The following is a 22,457-nucleotide window of genomic DNA, read 5'->3' on the forward strand; positions in this document are numbered from 1 at the left end:
GCTGGAGGAGCTGAGGGGCGGGGCTGGAGGAGCTGAGGGGCGGGACTGGAGGAGCTGAGGGGCGGGGCTGGAGGAGCTGAGGGGCGGGACTGGAGGAGCTGAGGGGAAGTGCAGGAGGAGCTGAGGGGAAGGGCAGGAGGAGCTGAGGGGCAGGGCTGGAGGAGCTGAGGTGAAGTGCAGGAGGAGCTGAGGGGCGGGGCTGGAGGAGCTGAGGGGCGGGGCTGGAGGAGCTGAGGGGCAGGGCTGGAGGAGCTGAGGTGAAGTGCAGGAGGAGCTGAGGGGCGGGGCTGGAGGTGCTGAGGGGCGGGGCTGGGGGAGCTGAGGGGCGGGGCTGGAGGAGCTGAGGGGCGGGGCTGGAGGAGCTGAGGGGCGGGGCTGGAGGAGCTGAGGGGCGGGGCTGGAGGAACTGAGGGAAAGGGCAGGAGCTGACGGGGTGGAACTGGAGGAGCTGAGGGGTGGGACTGGAGGAGCTGAGGGGCGGGGCTGGAGGAGCTGAGGGGCAGGGCTGGAGGAGCTGAGGTGAAGTGCAGGAGGAGCTGAGGGGCGGGGCTGGAGGAGCTGAGGGGCGGGGCTGGAGGAGCTGAGGGGAAGAGCAGGAGGGGATGAGGGGCAGGACTGGAGGAGCTGAGGGGAAGAGCAGGAGGGGATGAGGGGCGGGACTGGAGGAGCTGAGGGGAAGAGCAGGAGGAGCTGAGGGGAAGTGCAGGAGGAGCTGAGAGGCGGGACTGGAGGAGCTGAGGGGTGGGGCTGGAGGAGCTGAGGGGCGGGGCTGGAGGAGCTGAGGGGCGGTGCTGGAGGAGCTGAGGGGCGGGACAGGAGGAGGTGAGGGGAACGGCTGGAGGAGCTGAGGGGTGGGACTGGAGGAGCTGAGGGGAAGGGCAGGAGGAGCTGAGGGGCGTGACTGGAGTAGCTGAGGGGCGGGGCTGGAGGACCTGAGGGGCGGGGCTGGAGGAGCTGAGGGGGCGGGACTGGAGGAGCTGAGGGGAAGGGCTGGGGGAGCTGAGGGGCGGGGCTGGAGGAGCTGAGGGGCGGGGCTGGAGGACATGAGGGGCGGGGCTGGAGGAGCTGAGGGGCGGGGCTGGAGGAGCTGAGGGGCGGAATTGGAGGACCTGAGGGGAAGAGCAGGAGTTGAGGGAAGGGCAGGAGTTAAGTGGCGGGACTGGAGGAGCTGAGGGGCGGGGCTGGAGGAGCTGAGGGGCGGGGCTGGAGAGCTGAGAGGCGGGGCTGGAGGAGCTGAGGGGCGGGGCTGGAGGAGCTGAGGGCGGGGCTGGAGGTGCTGAGGGGCGGGACTGGAGGAGCTGAGGAGCGGGACTGGAGGAGGCTAAGGGGAAGAGTAGGACCTGAGGGGCGGGCTGGAGTACCTGAGGGAAGAGCAGGAGGAGCTAAGGGGACGGGGCCGGAGGAGGGGTGGGGAAGAGTAGGAGGAGCTAAGGGGGCGGGGCTGGAAGACTGGAGGAGGCGGGTTTGGAGGACTTGAATGGTCGGATCTGGAGGACTCGAAGGGCCGGTATTGGAGCACTTGGGGTGGAGCGACTGGTGTGGCTCGGCATCACGTGGTTTTCCGTAAACGTCACTGGGGGCGTGGTTTTTAAGCCTGGTCATCCCTCGGCTGCCGGTGAAAATCACGGAGGAGGCGGTGTCTCATAGCTTGTCATCATGTGATTACGATGACGTCACGGAGGGGCGGGGTTGTATGGCACGGCATCACGTGATTGTTCGGAAACGTCCAGAGTGGGGGGAGGGATGGGAGGGGGAGGGGCAGGGGAGGGGGAGGGAGGGAGGGGGAGCCGTTGGGGGAGGGGCTGGGGATGGGGGAGGGGGTAGGGGGCGGGGGAGGGGAGGGGGTAGGGGGTGGGGCGGAGTCACCATGACTGGGCGTCAACGTTTATTTCCGTTATTCACGCGATTCAGGCCGCAGTCACACGTGATACGCACCTGACCTTGTTGAAGGGGCGGGGCCTCAGCATCACGTGTCTGGCCCTCGGCCAAGGTCGGAGGGAAGGAGGCGGGGCCTCCGGCTTAGCATCACGTGACCCTCCCTGGGGTTCCACCACCATCGCACTGATGGTAACAACGATGAAAACAACTGAGGGCAACAACAACTGAGGGCAACAACAACTGAGGGCAACAACACTGAGGGCAACAACAATGACAACAACAACTGAGGGCGACAACAACAGAGGGCAACAATTGATGACAACAACTATACAGAACAACAACTGTCAACCACCCCAACAACAACTTACAGAACAACAACTGTTAACCACCCCAACAACAACTTACAGAACAACAACTGTTAACCACCCCAACAACAACTTACAGAACAACAACTGTCAACCACCCCAACAACAACTTACAGAACAACAACTGTCAACCACCCCAACAACAACTTACAGAACAACTGTTAACCACCACAACAACAACTTACAGAACAACTGTTAACCACCCCAACAACAACTTACAGAACAACAACTGTTAACCACCCCAACAACAACTTACAGAACAACAACTGTCAACCACCCCAACAACAACTTACAGAACAACAACTGTCAACCACCCCAACAACAACTTACAGAACAACAACTGTCAACCACCCCAACAACAACTTACAGAACAACAACTGTTAACCACCCCAACAACAACTTACAGAACAACAACTGTCAACCACCCCAACAACAACTTACAGAACAACAACTGTTAACCACCCCAACAACAACTTACAGAACAACAACTGTCAACCACCCCAACAACAACTTACAGAACAACAACTGTCAACCACCCCAACAACAACTTACAGAACAACAACTGTCAACCACCCCAACAACAACTTACAGAACAACAACTGTTAACCACCCCAACAACAACTTACAGAACAACAACTGTCAACCACCCCAACAACAACTTACAGAACAACAACTGTTAACCACCCCAACAACAACTTACAGAACAACTGTTAACCACCCCAACAACAACTTACAGAACAACAACTGTTAACCACCCCAACAACAACTTACAGAACAACTGTTAACCACCCCAACAACAACTTACAGAACAACAACTGTTTACCACCCCAACAACAACTTACAGAACAACAACTGTTAACCACCCCAACAACAACTTACAGAACAACAACTGTTAACCACCCCCAACAACAACTTACAGAACAACTGTTAACCACCCCCGACAACAACTTACAGAACAACAACTGTTAACCACCCCCAACAACAACAACTTACAGAACAACAACTGTTAACCACCCCCAACAACAACAACTTACAGAACAACAACTGTTAACCACCCCCAACAACAACAACTTACAGAACAACAACTGTTAACCACCCCCAACAACAACAACTTACAGAACAACAACTGTTAACCACCCCAACAACAACTTACAGAACAACTGTTAACCACCACAACAACAACTTACAGGACAACAACTGTCAACCACCCCAACAACAACTTACAGAACAACAACTGTCAACCACCCCAACAACAACTTACAGAACAACAACTGTTAACCACCCCAACAACAACAACTTACAGAACAACAACTGTTAACCACCCCCAACAACAACTTACAGAACAACACCTGTCAACCACCCCAACAACAACAACTTACAGAACAACAATTGTTAACCACCCCAACAACAACTTACAGAACAACAACTGTCAACCAACAACAACTTACAGAACAACAACTGTCAACCACCCCAACAACAACAACTTACAGAACAACAACTGTCAACCACCCCAACAACAACAACTTACAGAACAACACCTGTCAACCACCCCAACAACAACTTACAGAACAACAACTGTTAACCACCCCAACAACAACTTACAGAACAACTGTTAACCACCACAACAACAACTTACAGGACAACAACTGTTAACCACCCCAACAACAACAACTTACAGAACAACAATTGTTAACCACCCCAACAACAACTTACAGAACAACAACTGTCAACCAACAACAACTTACAGAACAACAACTGTCAACCAACAACAACTTACAGAACAACAACTGTCAACCACCCCAACAACAACAACTTACAGAACAACACCTGTCAACCACCCCAACAACAACTTACAGAACAACAACTGTTAACCACCCCAACAACAACTTACAGAACAACAACTGTTAACCACCCCAACAACAACTTACAGAACAACAACTGTTAATCACCCCAACAACAACTTACAGAACAACTGTTAACCACCCCAACAACAACTTACAGAACAACAACTGTTAATCACCACAACAACAACTTACAGAACAACAACTGTCAACCAACAACAACTTACAGAACAACAACTGTTAATCACCACAACAACAACTTACAGAACAACAACTGTTAATCACCACAACAACAACTTACAGAACAACAACTGTTAACCACCCCAACAACAACAACTTACAGAACAACAACTGTTAACCATCCCAACAACAACAACTTACAGAACAACAACTGTTAACCACCCCAACAACAATTTACAGATGAACGACCGTGGAGTACCACAACAACAACTTATGGAACAGCAACAACTGTTAACAGTGCTGTGCCGGTGGGTCTGGAGTCACGTGGAGGGCCAGACCGGGTAAGGAGGGCAGATTTCCCTCCCCTAAAGGGGACGTTACCAGGTGGGTTTTGACGACAATCCGGTAGCTTCACAGTCACCACGACTGAGACGAGCTCTTTAATTCCAGATTTATTGAATTAATTGGGTTTAAATTTCACCCAGTTGGCGCAGCGGGATTTGAACCCGTGTCTCAGACATCATTAGTCCAGGTTTCTGCGTTAAAGTCCCGTGACATAATCACTAATGGACAGAAGCTGTGGGCCAATGGGCCAGCTGGCTCAGGGGTGGACGGGCTCAATAAGAACGGGAAGATACCTTAGGATCACCGATCCAACTAACAATGCAGCCACAGGACTAGATAATCTGACAGAGAGGACGCCGCACTGTTGGAGGGTCAGCGCCGAGGGAGCGCCGCACTGTCGGAGGGTCAGTGCTGAGGGAGCCCCGCGCTGTCGGAGGGTCAGTGCCGAGGGAGCGCCGCACTGTCGGAGGGTCAGCGTCGAGGGAGCCCCGCACTGTCGGAGGGTCAGTGCTGAGGGAACGCCGCACTGTCGGAGGGTCAGTGCTGAGGGAGCGCCGCACTGTGGGAGGGTCAGCGCCGAGGGAGCGCCGCACTGTCGGAGGGTCAGTGCTGAGGGAGCACCGCACTGTGGGAGGGTCAGTGCCGAGGGAGCGCCGCACTGTCGGAGGGTCAGCGCCGAGGGAGCGCCGCACTGTCGAAGGGTCAGTGCCGAGGGAGCGCCGCACTGTCGGAGGGTCAGCGCCGAGGGAGCGCCGCACTGTCGGAGGGTCAGCGCTGAGGGAGTGCCGCGCTGTCAGAGCGTCAGCGCCGTGGGAGCACCGTACTGGGACGGTCAGCGCTGAGGGAGCGCCGCACTGTCGGAGGGTCAGTGCTGAGGGAGCGCCGCGCTGTCAGACAGTCAGCGCCGAGGGAGCACCGCACTGTGGGAGGGTCAGCGCTGAGGGAGCGCCGCACTGTCGGAGGGTCAGCGCTGAGGGAGCGCCGCACTGTCGGAGGGTCAGTGCTGAGGGAGCGCCACACTGTCGGAGGGTCAGCGCTGAGGGAGCGCCGCGCTGTCGGAGGGTCAGTGCCGAGGGAGCGCCGCACTGTCGGAGGGTCAGCGCCGAGGAACGTGGGGGGCTTGGTTTTCCAGGACAGCAGAGGGTTAATGTTTCAGTGTGTGTGTGTGCGCTTGGTCTTTCTCTCTTCCCTTCTCCCCAGGTCCCTTAACAAGTTTGGAACAGCATTCCTACAAGATGGGCATTGTGCTGAAGGAAATAATTTTCCCCTCCCTCCCTCCTCCCTCCCTCCCTGTGTCCCTCCCAGTAAATTGCTTGCAAATTGCATCATGCAGCTCTCGACATCAGGAAACTCTTCCTCTTTAGCTCTCTGACTCATGCAACGCCTGAGCGCCTGAGTCACTCGGGTTGCCGCGCGTCACTCAGGGCGGGGGCGGGGCCCCGCCTCCCGCTGCACCCCATTGGCCAAGAGGGTGGGCGGTGGGGGCTCTCCCATTGGCCGGCGGCGCGCCTGTCAACACAAGCCACCCCCCCCACCCCCCTCACTCCGCCCGCCTCCAAAGTGGGCGGGCGGCCGCGCCGCTTCTCCGACCGGTGAAATTTCGGGCTGGCTCACTCGGACTCGGACACTAGACAATGCTCAACATGAAATTTCAGCTCCCGGCTAGAAATCCGCCGCAAATCCGCCACTGGCCCCATCGCAACGCCAGAGTAAGCCTTTCCTATTCCAGAACATTGATAGTGTTATTTTTATATATATATAACTTAATTAAAACTCTATATATGTATATATGTAAAATTTCGAATTCCCGGTTTTCTTATGCAATCCTCTGTCTCTGCGCTGGATTCTCAACCAATTTTCACGTCTAAATTTAGTCAAATTCTAGTGTAAGTCTAATGGTTTTAAAAACAAAGCGGCGGTCTAAAACGGAATGAAATGAAATGCTTGGCACCGGTCCAAATTTGAATGAATTAGACGATGTGAATTTGGAAGTTTCGGGGCGCAAATTGAGGCGGGGGTTGGTTGGGAGAGGTTAAAATCAGGACTATTAAGCGTTGCGTTTCGGCGCAAGTCGTCGGGCGGGGGAAATTTGGCTTTAAAGTGCAGCACTTAAAAATAAAACCTGGCTGGGATTTTCCTGATGGTCCGTCGCAACTCGAGCGCAGGAGGAAAATCGGGTGTTTGTGCGAGGAGATAGTTGTGGGAGATCCCGATTTTCTCCGGGCTGTTCCTTGGCAATGGGTAACATTGGGGTGGGGTCTGAGGGGGGGGTAGGGAGTTGAGGGAGGAGGGGGGAGGGAGGGAGGATGAGGGTGGGGGAAGGGAAGGAATATTAAACCGGACAGAGGGTCATCCTCCTGAGTGGAGAGGAGTTTGTTGGTGTCCCACCAGGGTGACACTGTTGGGTCACTGATGTCGGGGGTTGGTGGTGGGGGTGCAAATACGGGGTCCGATCTGAGTCAGCGACCTTCCTCCCCGTCGCTGACCACCACCCCCACTTTGAGAGGGTCCGAGTGACTGCTTGTTCCACCCCCACCCCCCCTCAAGTCTTTGACCCCTCCGATCGTCGTAAACAACCCCCCTGGTTTTGCTAACGTCCCCTTTAGGGGAGGAGGTAAATCTGACGTCTTTACCTCTGGTCTGGTCCTCCACGTGACTCCAGACACCACACACGCGCACACACACAGCGACGGGGCTGACTCTCTTCACTGCCCCTCTCGGTTCAAGGGGGCGGTGAGGGATGGGCAAGAAACACTGGCGATTCCCACGTGAAAGAATTTTTTAAAAAAAACGTCCCCGGGGCTTAAGGTGGGGGGGGGTCGATGGCCGGATTGCGAGGGTGGGTGGGTGGGTGGGTGGGGGGAGGGGAGAATGATTCAAGTCTCAAGATCCTGCATTTATGTAGCGTTTCTCCCATCCACGGGGTCACAAAAAGCGCTGGGCAGCAAACGAAGCACCTTTCCCCCCCACCCCCCCCAACGAAGTGGCGTTTACCGCTGGGGAAATCCGATTTGTGCACAGCAAGATTCCGCAACCAGCGAGGCGATTAAATCACCCCATCATCTTCTGTTGGTACTTTTTCCTCTCTATGTACGATGTTGGGCAGGGCTCGGGGGAGTGCTTCAGTGGCTGTGGGATCTTTAACATCTACCTGAAAGGTAGGAAAGGGGTCGGGGGGACAGGGTCACAATTTAGCCCCTTGTTGCGCGCTTAGGCATCAGGACATAGAGCGGCAGACACGCCTGTACCTTAGCACAGTGACGGACAAGAGGTCAAAGGTGAGATTTTTATTCGTTCGTGGGGTGTAGGCATCGCTGGGCTAGGCCCAGCGTTCGTTGCCCATCCCTAATTACCCCCTGAGAAGGTGGGTTGGGGGTGAGCCGCCTTCTTGAGCCGCTGCAGTCCCCGTGTGTGGTGTAGGTACACCCACGGCGCTGTTAGGGAGGGAGTTCCAGGATTTTGTCCGTGTGGTGTAGGTACACCCACGGCGCTGTTAGGGAGGGAGTTCCAGGATTTTGTCAGTGTAGTGTAGGTACACCCACAGCGCTGTTAGGGAGGGAGTTCCAGGACCTTGTCCGTGTGGTGTAGGTACACCCATGGCACTGTTAGGGAGGGAGCTCCAGGATTTTGTACGTGTGGTGTAGGTACACCCACAGCGCTGTTAGGGAGGGAGTTCCAGGATTTTGTACGTGTGGTGTAGGTACACCCATGGCGCTGTTAAGGAGGGAGTTCCAGGATTTTGACCCGGCAACAGTGAAGGAACGGCCGATATATTCCCAAGTCGGGATGGTGAGTGGCTCGGGAGGGGAACTTGCAGGTGGTGGTGTTCCCCATGTGTCTGCTGCCCTCGTCCTTCTAGACGGTAGAGGTCGTGGGTTTGGGCGGCGCTGTGGAAGGAGCCTTGGTGAGTTGCTGCAGTGCATCTTGTAGATGGTACACACACTGCTGCCCCTGTGCGTCGGTGGTGGTGGAGGGAGTGAATGTTGGTGAATGGGGTGCCCCATCGAGCGGGGCTGCTTTGTCCTGGACGGTGTCGAGCTTCTCAAGTGTTGTGGGAGCCGCACTCATCCAGGCAAGTGGGGAGTATCCCATCACACTCCTGACTTGTGCCTTGTAGATGGTGGACAGGCTTTGCGGGGGGGGGGGAAGAGTCAGGAGGTGAGTGACTCTCCGCAGGATTCCCAGCCTCTGACCTGCTCTTGGAGCCACAGTATTTATATGGCTGGTCCAGTTCAGTTTCTGGTCAGTGGTTAACCCCCAGGATGTTGATAGTGAGGAGATTCCGTTGTCTGGAAAGGAAGAACGTGCCGGGTTCCGGTGGGTGGGGGTGGGGTGGGTGGAGGACAGGGCAGTGGCACTAGGCGAGTTGCTCGTTCGGACAGCTGGCTCAGGTACGATGGGCCGATTGGCCTCTTCCTGGTATCGTAACATTTCCATAATCCAGCAGTGGTAATTGTAACTATTGTAGAGTTAAAACAATTAACTAAATTAACAAAAAAAAACAAGGGATAAATCAAGCACAGCCCCTAAGTCAGGTCAGCTGTAAAACCGAGGACAAAGTTGGACGTGGAGGGGGAGGTGGTTCGATTCTCTCTCGTTTGTTTGGGGGTGGGGGGCGGGGAAACAAAGCCCCCTCTCTTTTACCTGCTAATTCAATACTGATTCCCTCTAGGCTCTGAAGAGACGAACCAACGGCAAGTGGACAACTTGATGAATGGTAAGGAGCGACACTCCCACACCCCCTGCCCTCTCTGCTGCCCCCTTTTCCTTCCTGTTCTACGGTTCGTTCTTTCACGGGGCACGGGCGTCGCTGGCCGGGCAGGTTTTTGTTGCCCGTCCCCTAGATAGGGAGGGGTGTAGGGGCTGGAGGAGGTTACAGAGATAGGGAGGGTTGTAGGAGCTGGAGGAGGTTACAGAGATAGGGAGGGTTGTAGGGACTGGAGGAGGTTACAGAGATAGGGAGGGTTGGAGGGTCTGGAGAAGGTTACAGAGATAGGGAAGGGTTGGAGGGTCTGGAGGAGGTTACAGAAGTAGGGAGGGGTGTAGGGGGCTGGAGGAGGTTACAGAGATAGGAAGGGGTGTAGGGGGCTGGAGGAGGTTACAGAGATAGGGAGGGTTGTAGGGGCTGGAGGAGGTTACAGAGATAGGGAGGGGTGTAGGGGGCTGGAGGAGGTTACAGAGATAGGGAGGGTTGTAGGGGGCTGGAGGAGGTGACAGAGATAGGGAGGGTTGTAGGGGCTGGAGGAGGTTACAGAGATAGGGAGGGGTGTAGGGGCTGGAGGAGGTTACAGAGATAGGGAGGGTTGTAGGGGCTGGAGGAGGTTACAGAGATAGGGAGGGTTGTAGCGGCTGGAGGAGGTTACAGAGATAGGGAGGGTTGTAGGGGCTGGAGGAGGTTACAGAGATATGGAGGGTTGTAGGGGCTGGAGGAGGTTACAGAGATAGGGTTGTAGGGTCTGGAGGAGGTTACAGAGATGAGAGGGTTGTAGGGGCTGGAGGACGTTACAGAGATAGGGAGGGTTGTAGGGGCTGGAGGAGGTTACAGAGATAGGGAGGGGTGTAGGGGGCTGGAGGAGGTTACAGAGATAGGGAGGGTTGTAGGGACTGTAGGAGGTTACAGAGATAGGGAGGGTTGTAGGGACTGGAGGAGGTTACAGAGATAGGGAGGGTTGTAGGGACTGTAGGAGGTTACAGAGATAGGGAGGGTTGTAGGGGCTGGAGGAGGTTACAGAGATAGGGAGGGTTGGTGTTGGATGAGCAGCATTACAAGGCGATGAGAGCTGGGCGGGGCCATGTTTTGAGGTGATATTGCTGAGGGGCTTCCCGTGGATGTGAAATGCAGGGGTGGGGGTGGTGGTGGCTGAGGAAGGATCCTTGGTGGGCACCAGCATTGGCAGGTACACAAACAGGAAGAGAAACCGTGGCAGATGATACAGGACTTGATCCCTGTGTGTTTGTAACTGAAATCCCAACGTTGTTAATCCCCAATCAGATTACCTCTCGTTAAACCTGCAGTAATTAAGCAACGGTTTAAGAGTTAGAGATTAGGATTAAATGCAATGCAGAGACTCAGCAAATAACAGCTGGGGCCTTGGCTAAATACACTTCCACCACCAGCATGTTTATAAACAGTGTTGCATCAGGGAATTAGCTCAGATCTGGAGTCCCACCGTGTGTCTGGGGCACGGGCTAACGTGGACCGGACCCCACGCCCAGAGTTACCTGTGAGAGACCTCCCGATCTCGCACGTCTCACTGAGTGTCACAGTTCACTGGTGCGTAACTAACCTTAGCGTGGGTCAGCTCGAGTTCTGTAACTAGCAAGGTATCTCTGTTTGTGCCTGGCTGCCTGTGTGTTTGACACCGCGCTGTGTTCCTGTGTCTGGCTGCCTGTGTGTTTGACGCCACACTGTGTCTGACTGCCTGTGTGTCTGACACCGCGCTGTGTCCCTGTGTCTGACTGCCTGTGTGTTTGACACCGCGCTGTGTTCCTGTGTCTGACTGCCTGTGTGTTTGACACCGCGCTGTGTCCCTGTGTCTGACTGCCTGTGTGTTTGACACCGCGCTGTGCCCCTGTGTCTGACTGCCTGTGTGTTTGACACCGCGCTGTGTCCCTGTGTCTGACTGCCTGTGTGTTTGATGCTGCGCTGTGTTCCTGTGTCTGACTGCCTGTGTGTTTGACACCTCGCTGTGTTCCTGTGCCTGGCTGCCTGTGTGTTTGACACCACGCTGTGTTCCTGTGTCTGGCTGCCTGTGTATTTGACACCATGCTGTGTTCCTGTGTCTGGCTGCCTGTGTGTTTGACACCGCGCTGTGTTCCTGTGTCTGGCTGCCTGTATGTTTGACACCTCGCTGTGCCCCTGTGCCTGACTGCCTGAGTGTTTGACACCGCACTGTGCCCCTGTGTCTGACTGCCTGTGTGTTTGACACCTCGCTGTGTCCATGTGTCTGACTGCCTGTGTGTTTGACGCTGAGCTGTGTCTGACTGCCTGTGTGTTTGACGCTGCGCTGTGTCTGACTGCCTGAGTGTTTGACGCTGTGTTCCTGTGTCTGACTGCCTGTGTGTTTGACGCTGTGTTCCTGTGTCTGACTGCCTGTGTGTTTGACGCTGTGTTCCTGTGTCTGACTGCCTGTGTGTTTGACACCGCGCTGTGTCTGACTGCCTGTGTGTTTGACGCTGCGCTGTGTCTGACTGCCTGTGTGTTTGACACCGCGCTGTGTCTGACTGCCTGTGTGTTTGACGCCGCGCTGTGTCTGACTGCCTGTGTGTTTGACGCCGCGCTGTGTCTGACTGCCTGTGTGTTTGACGCCGCGCTGTGTCTGACTGCCTGTGTGTTTGACGCTGCGCTGTGTCTGACTGCCTGTGTGTTTGACGCTGCGCTGTGTCTGACTGCCTGTGTGTTTGACGCCGCGCTGTGTCTGATTGCCTGTGTGTTTGACACCGCACTGTCCCTGTGTCTGACTGCCTGTGTGTTTGACGCTGTGCTGTGTCTGACTGCCTGTGTGTTTGACGCCGTGCTGTGTCTGACTGCCTGTGTGTTTGACACCGCGCTGTGTCTGACTGCCTGTGTGTTTGACGCTGTGCTGTGTCTGACTGCCTGTGTGTTTGACGCTGTGCTGTGTCTGACTGCCTGTGTGTTTGACTCTGTGCTGTGTCTGACTGTGTGTTTGACTCTGTGCTGTGTCTGACTGCCTGTGTGTTTGACACTGCGCTGTGTTCCTGTGTCTGACTGCCTGTGTGTTTGACTCTGTGCTGTGTCTGACTGTGTGTTTGACTCTGTGCTGTGTCTGACTGTGTGTTTGACTCTGTGCTGTGTCTGACTGTGTGTTTGACTCTGTGCTGTGTCTGACTGCCTGTGTGTTTGACGCTGTGCTGTGTCTGACTGCCTGTGTTTGACGCTGTGTTCCTGTGTCTGACTGCCTGTGTGTTTGACGCTGTGTTCCTGTGTCTGACTGCCTGTGTGTTTGACGCCGCGCTGTGTCTGACTGCCTGTGTGTTTGACGCTGTGCTGTGTCTGATTGCCTGTGTGTTTGACGCCACGCTGTGTCTGACTGCCTGTGTGACGCTGTGCTGTGTCTGACTGCCTGTGTTTGACGCTGCGCTGTGTCTGACTGCCTGAGTGTTTGACACCGCGCTGTGTCCCTGTGTCTGACTGCCTGTGTGTTTGATGCTGCGCTGTGTTCCTGTGTCTGACTGCCTGTGTGTTTGACACCTCGCTGTGTTCCTGTGCCTGGCTGCCTGTGTGTTTGACACCACGCTGTGTTCCTGTGTCTGGCTGCCTGTGTATTTGACACCATGCTGTGTTCCTGTGTCTGGCTGCCTGTGTGTTTGACACCGCGCTGTGTTCCTGTGTCTGGCTGCCTGTATGTTTGACACCTCGCTGTGCCCCTGTGCCTGACTGCCTGAGTGTTTGACACCGCACTGTGCCCCTGTGTCTGACTGCCTGTGTGTTTGACACCTCGCTGTGTCCATGTGTCTGACTGCCTGTGTGTTTGACGCTGAGCTGTGTCTGACTGCCTGTGTGTTTGACGCTGCGCTGTGTCTGACTGCCTGAGTGTTTGACGCTGTGTTCCTGTGTCTGACTGCCTGTGTGTTTGACGCTGTGTTCCTGTGTCTGACTGCCTGTGTGTTTGACGCTGTGTTCCTGTGTCTGACTGCCTGTGTGTTTGACACCGCGCTGTGTCTGACTGCCTGTGTGTTTGACGCTGCGCTGTGTCTGACTGCCTGTGTGTTTGACACCGCGCTGTGTCTGACTGCCTGTGTGTTTGACGCCGCGCTGTGTCTGACTGCCTGTGTGTTTGACGCCGCGCTGTGTCTGACTGCCTGTGTGTTTGACACCGCGCTGTGTCTGACTGCCTGTGTGTTTGACGCTGCGCTGTGTCTGACTGCCTGTGTGTTTGACGCTGCGCTGTGTCTGACTGCCTGTGTGTTTGACGCCGCGCTGTGTCTGACTGCCTGTGTGTTTGACGCCGCGCTGTGTCTGATTGCCTGTGTGTTTGACACCGCACTGTCCCTGTGTCTGACTGCCTGTGTGTTTGACGCTGTGCTGTGTCTGACTGCCTGTGTGTTTGACGCCGTGCTGTGTCTGACTGCCTGTGTGTTTGACACCGCGCTGTGTCTGACTGCCTGTGTGTTTGACGCTGTGCTGTGTCTGACTGCCTGTGTGTTTGACGCTGTGCTGTGTCTGACTGCCTGTGTGTTTGACTCTGTGCTGTGTCTGACTGTGTGTTTGACTCTGTGCTGTGTCTGACTGCCTGTGTGTTTGACACTGCGCTGTGTTCCTGTGTCTGACTGCCTGTGTGTTTGACTCTGTGTTGTGTCTGACTGTGTGTTTGACTCTGTGCTGTGTCTGACTGTGTGTTTGACTCTGTGCTGTGTCTGACTGTGTGTTTGACTCTGTGCTGTGTCTGACTGCCTGTGTGTTTGACGCTGTGCTGTGTCTGACTGCCTGTGTTTGACGCTGTGTTCCTGTGTCTGACTGCCTGTGTGTTTGACGCTGTGTTCCTGTGTCTGACTGCCTGTGTGTTTGACGCCGCGCTGTGTCTGACTGCCTGTGTGTTTGACGCTGTGCTGTGTCTGATTGCCTGTGTGTTTGACGCCACGCTGTGTCTGACTGCCTGTGTGACGCTGTGCTGTGTCTGACTGCCTGTGTTTGACGCTGCGCTGTGTCTGACTGCCTGAGTGTTTGACGCTGTGTTCCTGTGTCTGACTGCCTGTGTGTTTGACGCTGTGTTCCTGTGTCTGACTGCCTGTGTGTTTGACGCTGTGTTCCTGTGTCTGACTGCCTGTGTGTTTGACACCGCGCTGTGTCTGACTGCCTGTGTGTTTGACGCTGCGCTGTGTCTGACTGCCTGTGTGTTTGACGCTGCGCTGTGTCTGACTGCCTGTGTGTTTGACACCGCGCTGTGTCTGACTGCCTGTGTGTTTGACGCCGCGCTGTGTCTGACTGCCTGTGTGTTTGACACTGCGCTGTGTTCCTGTGTCTGACTGCCTGTGTGTTTGACTCTGTGCTGTGTCTGACTGTGTGTTTGACTCTGTGCTGTGTCTGACTGTGTGTTTGACTCTGTGCTGTGTCTGACTGCCTGTGTGTTTGACGCTGTGCTGTGTCTGACTGCCTGTGTTTGACGCTGTGTTCCTGTGTCTGACTGCCTGTGTGTTTGACGCTGTGTTCCTGTGTCTGACTGCCTGTGTGTTTGACGCCGCGCTGTGTCTGGCTGCCTGTGTGTTTGACGCTGTGCTGTGTCTGACTGCCTGTGTGTTTGACGCCACGCTGTGTCTGACTGCCTGTGTGTTTGACGCTGTGCTGTGTCTGACTGCCTGTGTGTTTGACGCCGCGCTGTGTCTGACTGCCTGTGTGTGATTTATCTCGCGCAGTTTAATCGGGACGCAACCCTGATAATGGCGGGGTCTGTGCCAGCCGACCCCTTCCCTTCAGCTCCCGCCCTGCTGTCCGGCCAGGAGCTGGAGGCCTGGCTGGAGGACCTGGACAGCGTCCTGTATCCGACGCCGAGGAACCCTTCGGAGGACAGCCCGAAGTTAAAACAGCTCTGGCTGGAGGACATAGACAGCGTCCTGTACCCCGCGCCTCCTAGGAACCCATCGGAAGACAGCCCAAAGTTAAACCAGCTCCTGGAGGACATAGACAGCATTCTGTACCCCACGCCTCCTAGGAACCCATCGGAAGGGGCTCACAGACTCAGCCAACTCCTACTGGATGACCTGGAGAGCATTCTCTACCCTACGCCAGTAGGAAACCCGTCAGAAGATGGAGGAAGGATCGGCCAAGCCCCACAATTTACACAGGTAAGGGAACAAAGCCGCCGACATCTCTTAAGGTCGCCCAGCTCTGCCCCTTCCGCTGAAACCCCTCGTCCGTGCCTTTCTTCCCTCTGGACTCGAGTATTCGAGCGCACTCCCGGCCGACCTCCCATCGTCCACCCCCACCCCTGTAAACTTCACCTCGCCTGGAGCTCTGCTGCCCCCCACTCCCGTGTCCGAACTCTCCGTCCACACATCAACGCCCACCCCGCCTCACCCCATCCCCCCGGGCTCCCAGACCTAGACTGGCACCCAGACCCTCGATTCTAAAAGTCTCCATGGCCTCCACCGGCTCCTACAACCCTCCCTAACTCTGTAACCTCCACTGGCCCCTACAACCCTCCCTATCTCTATAACCTCCTCCAGCCCCTACAACCCTCCCTATCTCTGTAACCTCCTCCAGCCTCCACAACCCTCCCTATCTCTGTAACCTCCTCCAGCCCCTACAACCCTCCCTATCTCTGTAACCTCCACCAGTCCCTACAACCCTCCCTATCTCTGTAACCTCCTCCAGTCCCCTACGACCCTCCCTATCTCTGTAACCTCCTCCAGCCCCCTACAACCCTCCCTATCTCTGTAACCCCCTCCAGCCCCTACAACCCTCCCTATCTCTGTAACCCCCTCCAGCCCCTACAACCCTCCCTATCTCTGTAACCTCCTCTGGCCCCTACAAGCCTCCCTATCTCTGTAACCTCCTCCAGACCCCTACAACCCTCATCTCTGTAACCTCCTCCAGCCCCCTACAACCCTCCCTATCTCTGTAACCTCCTCTGGCCCCTACAAGCCTCCCTATCTCTGTAACCTCCTCCAGACCCCTACAACCCTCATCTCTGTAACCTCCTCCAGTCCCCTACGACCCTCCCTATCTCTGTAACCTCCTCCAGCCCCCTACAACCCTCCCTATCTCTGTAACCCCCTCCAGCCCCTACAACCCTCCCTATCTCTGTAACCCCCTCCACCCCCCTACACCCCTCCCTATCTCTGTAACCTCCTCCAGCCCCCTACAACCTTCCCTATCTCTGTAACCTCCTCTGGCCCCTACAAGCCTCCCTATCTCTGTAACCTCCTCCAGACCCTACAACCCTCCTTATCTCTGTAACCTCCTCCAGCCCCCTACAACCCTCTCTATCTCTGTAACCACCCACACACACACCAGGCCGCTGGCCAGTTCCCTGTCCTCCATGAAAATCTGTCACTGCTGCGCAAACCATCCTCAACCCCCTGTTGTGTTTCTTTTTGTGATGCAGCTCGGGTCCGGCTTGCCTGGACGTTGCGATGGACCCCAGGAGTCCAGGCCCCTGCAGGACGAGGGCCCAGCCAGAGACGGCCGGAGCACCGCGGACCTGGGCCAAGGCCCCTTGGACGCTCCCTCGGCCCAGAGTGACCGGGCCGGCAGCTCGTCGGAGCTCGAGGCCGCCGAGACGCCATCGCTGCCCTCGGCCTCCTCCTCCTCCTCCGAGTCCAACGGCAGCCCCCGGGGCGGAAGGCGCGGCACCAAGAGGCGGAGGGCGGGGAGCTGCGCCTGCGGCAGGGCAGGGCGCCGCTGGGGAGCGGAGCAGGAGGGGCAGGCGGCGAGGCTGACCGAGGAGAACCAGCGCCTGCGGCGCAGGATCGAGGAGCTGACGGCCGAGGTGCAGGTCGCCCGGAGGAGGCTGATCGAGAAGATGGTCAACGCCCACTGAGCGGCCCCAGCGCCAAGCGAGTTCCCCTCACCCCACCACCCCCCCCGACCCGTTTGGCCACGTTGGGCGGACGCTCCTCCCTTGACCATCACCCTCCTGGGTCGGGGACAGCGACGCCTTCCCCACTGCACCGCGGGACCACCTCCTTCCGGAATGTTCCCCCCCGAACAAGCAGGGATCGTCTTAGGCAGCAGTTACCTCTATAACCTCCTCCAGCCCCTCTACCCCTCCCTATCTCTGTAACCTCCTCCTGCTCCTACAACCCTCCCTATCTCTGTAACCTCCTCCAGCCCCTACAACCCTCCCTATCTCTGTAACCTCCTCCAGCCCCTCTACCCCTCCCTATCTCTGTAACCTCCTCCAGCCCCTCTACCCCTCCCTATCTCTGTAACCTCCTCCAGCCCCCACACCCCTCACTATCTCTGTAACCTCCTCCTGCTCCTACAACCCTCCCTATCTCTGTAACCTCCTCCTGCTCCTACAAGCCTCCCTATCTCTGTAACCCCCTCCAGCCCCTCTACCCCTCCCTATCTCTGTAACCTCCTCCAGCCCCTACAACCCTCCCTATCTCTGTAACCTCCTCCAGCCCCTGCAACCCTCCCTATCTCTGTAACCTCCTCCTGCTCCTACACCCCTCCCTATCTCTGTAACCTCCTCCTGCTCCTACAACCCTCCCTCTCTCTGTAACCTCCTCCTGCTCCTACAACCCTCCCTATCTCTGTAACCTCCTCCAGCCCCTACCATCCTCCCTATCTCTGTAACCTCCTCCAGCCCCTACAACCCTCCGATCTCCGTAACCTCCTCCAACCCCCTACAACCCTATCTCTGTAACCTCCTCCTGCTCCTACAACCCTATCTCTGTAACCTCCTCCTGCTCCTACAACCCTCCCTATCTCTGTAACCTCCTCCTGCTCCTACAACCCTATCTCTGTAACCTCCTCCAGCCCCTACAACCCTCCCTATCTCTGTAACCTCCTCCAGCCCCTACAACCCTCCGATCTCCGTAACCTCCTCCAGCCCCTACACCTCTCCCTATCTCTGTAACCTCCTCCTGCTCCTACAACCCTCCCTATCTCTGTAACCTCCTCCTGCTCCTACAACCCTCCCTATCTCTGTAACCTCCTCCTGCTCCTACAACCCTCTGAGATCTCAGCGCTCCTCCAATTCCGGTCGTAGGGGCTGGAGGGGGTTACAGAGATAGGGAGGGGTGTAGGGGGCTGCAGAGATAGGGAGTACGTTAACTGTTTCATCAAATGAGATGGCTCATCAGGAGTTTTACGCGAGCGACCCTCCCTCTTAAGTCGCTGGGACACCGCCTACGCTCACTACAACAGCAACACTGGTTGGCGGTGGTGGTGGGGGGTGGTTGGTGTGAGGGGGTGGGCGTCGATCTGCAATAGCCCCACGGTGGGCAGCAGGAGTTTAGTTAACCGCCCTCGTCCAGCCCCAAGGTGGTTTACAGGCGGGGGCAGTGACTAAGGAAGAGGATTGAGTGTACGGGTCACGTGTTTGAGATTCGAAGGGAGGGGGTGGAAGGGGGAAAGAAGGTAAGAGATGGGGATGTGCGGGAAGACAATCCGAAGGCCTGCTTGATGGTGGCGGGGGGGGGATGTCCAGGGAGAAAGGTCACTTTCGGTCCCCGTCCCCGTCCAATTCATTGGCGGCTCGATCTTGCTCCAGTGACGCTGTGTCCTGAGTTTGCCCCTTGACCCTGCCCACTCCTCCCTGCAACGGAGAGTGACCAAGGTTCCTTGTGCGGGTGGGCGTCATCCATGGGGTGGGAGGGGGGGGGGGAAGCGACTTGCATTGACCTGGTGCCTTTGGCATCCTCGGGACGTCCCTTGCAGCCAATGAAGTGCAGACGCTGTTGTGACGAAGAGAAGCGTGGCACCCAATTTGCTCGCAGCAAGCTCCCGCCCCCCCCCCTCGATCATTCAGTGGTTTTGCCTCTTCGACGATGCCCGTTGAGGGGTTAAGCATTGGCTCCACCCCACAGCGGCTAACTCAACTCGCCGCCCCGCCCCTCCTCAAAATGGTTTTGCGTCTCGCCCGAAACACGGCACCTCCGACAGGGCGGAACTCCTGCGGTGCCGCACTCGTTGGAGGTTCCGTCTCTCTCCGGAACGATCCAAGATGTTAACGCAAACTCTAATGGAGGGGTTGGGGGCGTGCGGTAAACCTCCTTCAGGCGTTATCCTTCAAGAACTCATCAAAGAAGGGGATGCAGGAGCAGAGGGACCTGGGTGTATACGTGTGTAAGTCATTGAAGGTGGTGGGGCAGGTGGAGAGAGTGGTTAATAAAGCATTCGGCATCCTGGGCTTTATTAATAGGGGGACAGGGTACAAGAGCAAGGGGGTTATGTTAAACCTGTATAAAACACTGGTTCAGCCTCAGCTGGAGTATTGTGTCCAGTCCTGGGCCCCGCACTTTAGGAAGGATGTGAACACATTGGAGAGAGAGAGAGAGAGGAAAAGATTCACGAGAATGGTTCCCGGGATGAGGAACTTCAGTGACGTGGACAGATTGGAGATGCTGGGACTGTTCTCCTCGGAGAAGAGAGGGTCGAGAGGAGATTTGATCGAGGTGTTCAAAATCAGGAGGGGTCTGGGACAGAGTGGACAGGGAGAGACTGTTCCCATGGGGGGAAGGATCGAGAACCAGAGGGGCACAGATTTAAGGCGATTGGTAAAAGAAGCAATGGAGACGGGAGGAGAAACTTTCTCACACGGCGAGTGGTTAGGGTCTGGAATGCGCTGTCTGAGTGTGTGGGGGAGACAGGGTCGATCGAGGGGTTAGGATCTGGAATGTGCTGCCTGAGAGTGTGGGGGAGACAGGGTCAACCGAGGCGTTAGGGTCTGGAATGTGCTGCCTGAGAGTGTGGGGGAGACAGGGTCAATCGAGGTGTTAGGATCTGGAATGCGCTGCCTGAGAGTGTGGGGGAGACAGGGTCAATCGAGGCGTTAGGGTCTGGAATGCGCTGCCTGAGAGTGTGGGGGAGACAGGGTCAATCGAGGCGTTAGGGTCTGGAATGTGCTGCCTGAGAGTGTGGTGGAGGCAGGGTCAATCGAGGCGTTCAGGGGGGAAATTGGATTATTATCTGAAAGGGGAGAATGTGCAGGGTCACAGGGAGAAGGGCGGGGGAGTGGCACTAGGTGTATTGCGGGGAGCTGGTGCAGACATGACGGGCCGAATGGCCTCCTGTGCTGAAACCAGACTTCACAACACAAAAAGGGGGGGTTAGAAATCGTGCTTCAGCTCCACAAAGCCCTGGTTCGGCCACCCCTGTAGTCACTGTGAGCAGTTCCGGGCCCGGCACTTTAGGACGGATATGTTGACCGTGGAGAGGAGCGCAGCGCAGTGTATATTTACTTGAACGCTGACCGGACTCCCAAGGGTTAAATGACGAGGAGAGATTAAACACAAACTGGGGTTGTATTCCCGGGGTTTTGGAAGGCCGTGGCGGGGGTGGTGATTTGGTCACAGTGTAAAGATATTGAGGGGAACGGACAGGATATGTAGAGAGAGAGAGAAACTTATTTTGTTGATGAGGGAGTCTGGGACTCGGGGGGTGGGGGAAGAACTTGCTGCGTGCAAATTGGCTGCCCTGTCCCGTACACGGTCCGCAAAGCACTGCGGTACGTCCCAAGGTCACGAAAGGCGCTATAAAAATGCAAACTATCGCCAGTATAGACGACCGAACCAAACCTCGCCATTTCACGCGATCGTGAACTTTGATTCCCCCCCACTTTCGAGTCATAGGCGCGCCCCATTCATTTTTGCTATGTCAACGTGTCACACGGGCGTGGTTGCAAACGGCCAGTGGAGGGTGTTTCTGCGGGTTCTCTCTCTTTTAACCCACCCCCCATCCCACCCCCTCCGCCACTTGGACACCCTGTTGTATATACATTATTTAAAAAAAAACATATTTAAATGCCAGAGCACGGGCACAGTTTATGGCTTCGTTTCCACGTTCGGTTCCCTCTGCGTAGAAACGGACAAGAATAGGAATGTAGATACTGTCTGTGTGCGTTTTTATAATCGCCCTGCACCGCACAAACTCACACGTGCCGGGTGAGCCACAGGCAAGCGAGCGCTCCTCGATGTCTACGCTTTCAAACGGAGCTCGCCTGCGCGGCTAGAATTTCGTGTTTTAGATTAACCCAAGCTGCACTGTTTGTCCACCCTTGCTGCCAGTTATACGCGTTGCTGTACTCAAGTTCTCAATTTCTACTGTAAAACCATTACATGTATGGATTTAAGGTAATTTCTTTTGCACTTTGATTAATAAAAGGACTCTCGCCCCTTCACCGTCCCCTTTGTGAGATTTACTTGGTCCTATGAAACTTTTCGATCAAAACTTGTATATTTTTGTTTACATACATACATACATAAAATAGAGAGTGACTGTAGGACGCCGCGGTACTGAGGGATCTGGGCGTCCTGGCACATGAATCACAATTAAGTCAGCGTGCAGGCGCAGGGAGTGCTTCGGAAGGCCAAGGGGACGTTGGCCTGTATTACAAGGTGGGGAGGGATGGAGTATAAAAGTCGGGGTGAGTCTTGCTACAGCTGTACAGGGCGTTGGTGAGACCACACCCGGAGCCCTGTGTACAGTTCCCGTCTCCTTACTTAAGGGAGGGGGACGTACTGGCATTGGAGGCCGTTCGGAAAAGGTTCACTGGGCTGATCCCTGGGACAAAGGGGGGTTTGTCTCACGGGGAAAGGTGGAGCAGGTTGGGGCCCTGTCCCCCCCGTTGGGAGTTTAGAAGAACGAGAGGTGATCTTATTGAAACAGATCAGATTCTGAGAGGAGGAGGGGGGTTTGACAGGGTGGATGCTGAGAGGATGTTTCCCTCCCCCGCCCTCGTGGGGGAATCGAGAACGAGAGGGGGGAGGGGGACACAGTTTCAGAATAAGGGGTCTCCCATTGAAGACGGAGATGAGGAGGAATTTCTTCTCTCAGAGGGTGGTCAGTCTGTGGAATTCTCCCTCCCCCAGAGAGCAGCGGAGGCCGGGTCAGTGAATATATTCGAGGCTGAGTTAGACACCCCACCCCAATTCCCATCGCTCCCACCATCGGCGGCCGTGCCTTCAGTTGCCTGGGGGCCCCGAGCTCTGGAATTCCCTCCCTAAACCTCTCCACCCCTCTCTGTGTCTCCTCCTTTAAACCTACCTCTTTGACCGAGCTTCTGGTCACCTGTCCCCTAACGCCTCCTCGCATGACCCGGTGTCAGATTTCTGTGGGCGATCGCTCCCTTAAAGCGCCTCGACTCACACCGCTGACCGGTTACTGATCGAAGGGCTGTGTTTAAAAAGAGTCAGCACAGGCACAAAGGCGGAGTGACCA

The 22,457-nt window shown here is 56.0% G+C and overlaps 1 protein-coding gene and 1 long non-coding RNA gene across 2 annotated transcripts; both read left to right on the top strand.

Moving 5' to 3' along the window:
- Positions 1–6,198: 6,198 nt before the first annotated feature.
- ddit3 (DNA-damage-inducible transcript 3) lies at positions 6,199–17,109 on the top strand. Its single transcript, XM_078537183.1, has 4 exons — positions 6,199–6,318; positions 9,282–9,326; positions 14,984–15,412; positions 16,675–17,109. The coding sequence occupies exons 2-4, from the start codon at positions 9,324–9,326 to the stop codon at positions 17,107–17,109; spliced, it is 867 nt and encodes a 288-aa protein (XP_078393309.1). The 5' UTR covers positions 6,199–6,318; positions 9,282–9,323.
- A 2,203-nt stretch (positions 17,110–19,312) lies between these two features.
- Positions 19,313–21,413, top strand: LOC144676870 (uncharacterized). The gene is made up of 2 exons (XR_013575443.1): positions 19,313–19,851; positions 20,075–21,413. It is a non-coding gene; the product is annotated as an uncharacterized LOC144676870 (long non-coding RNA).
- The last annotated feature ends 1,044 nt before the right edge of the window (positions 21,414–22,457 follow it).

Source organism: Cetorhinus maximus, unplaced genomic scaffold (assembly GCF_964194155.1).
Source record: "Cetorhinus maximus unplaced genomic scaffold, sCetMax3.hap1.1 HAP1_SCAFFOLD_2035, whole genome shotgun sequence".
NCBI classification, from domain to species: domain Eukaryota; kingdom Metazoa; phylum Chordata; class Chondrichthyes; order Lamniformes; family Cetorhinidae; genus Cetorhinus; species Cetorhinus maximus.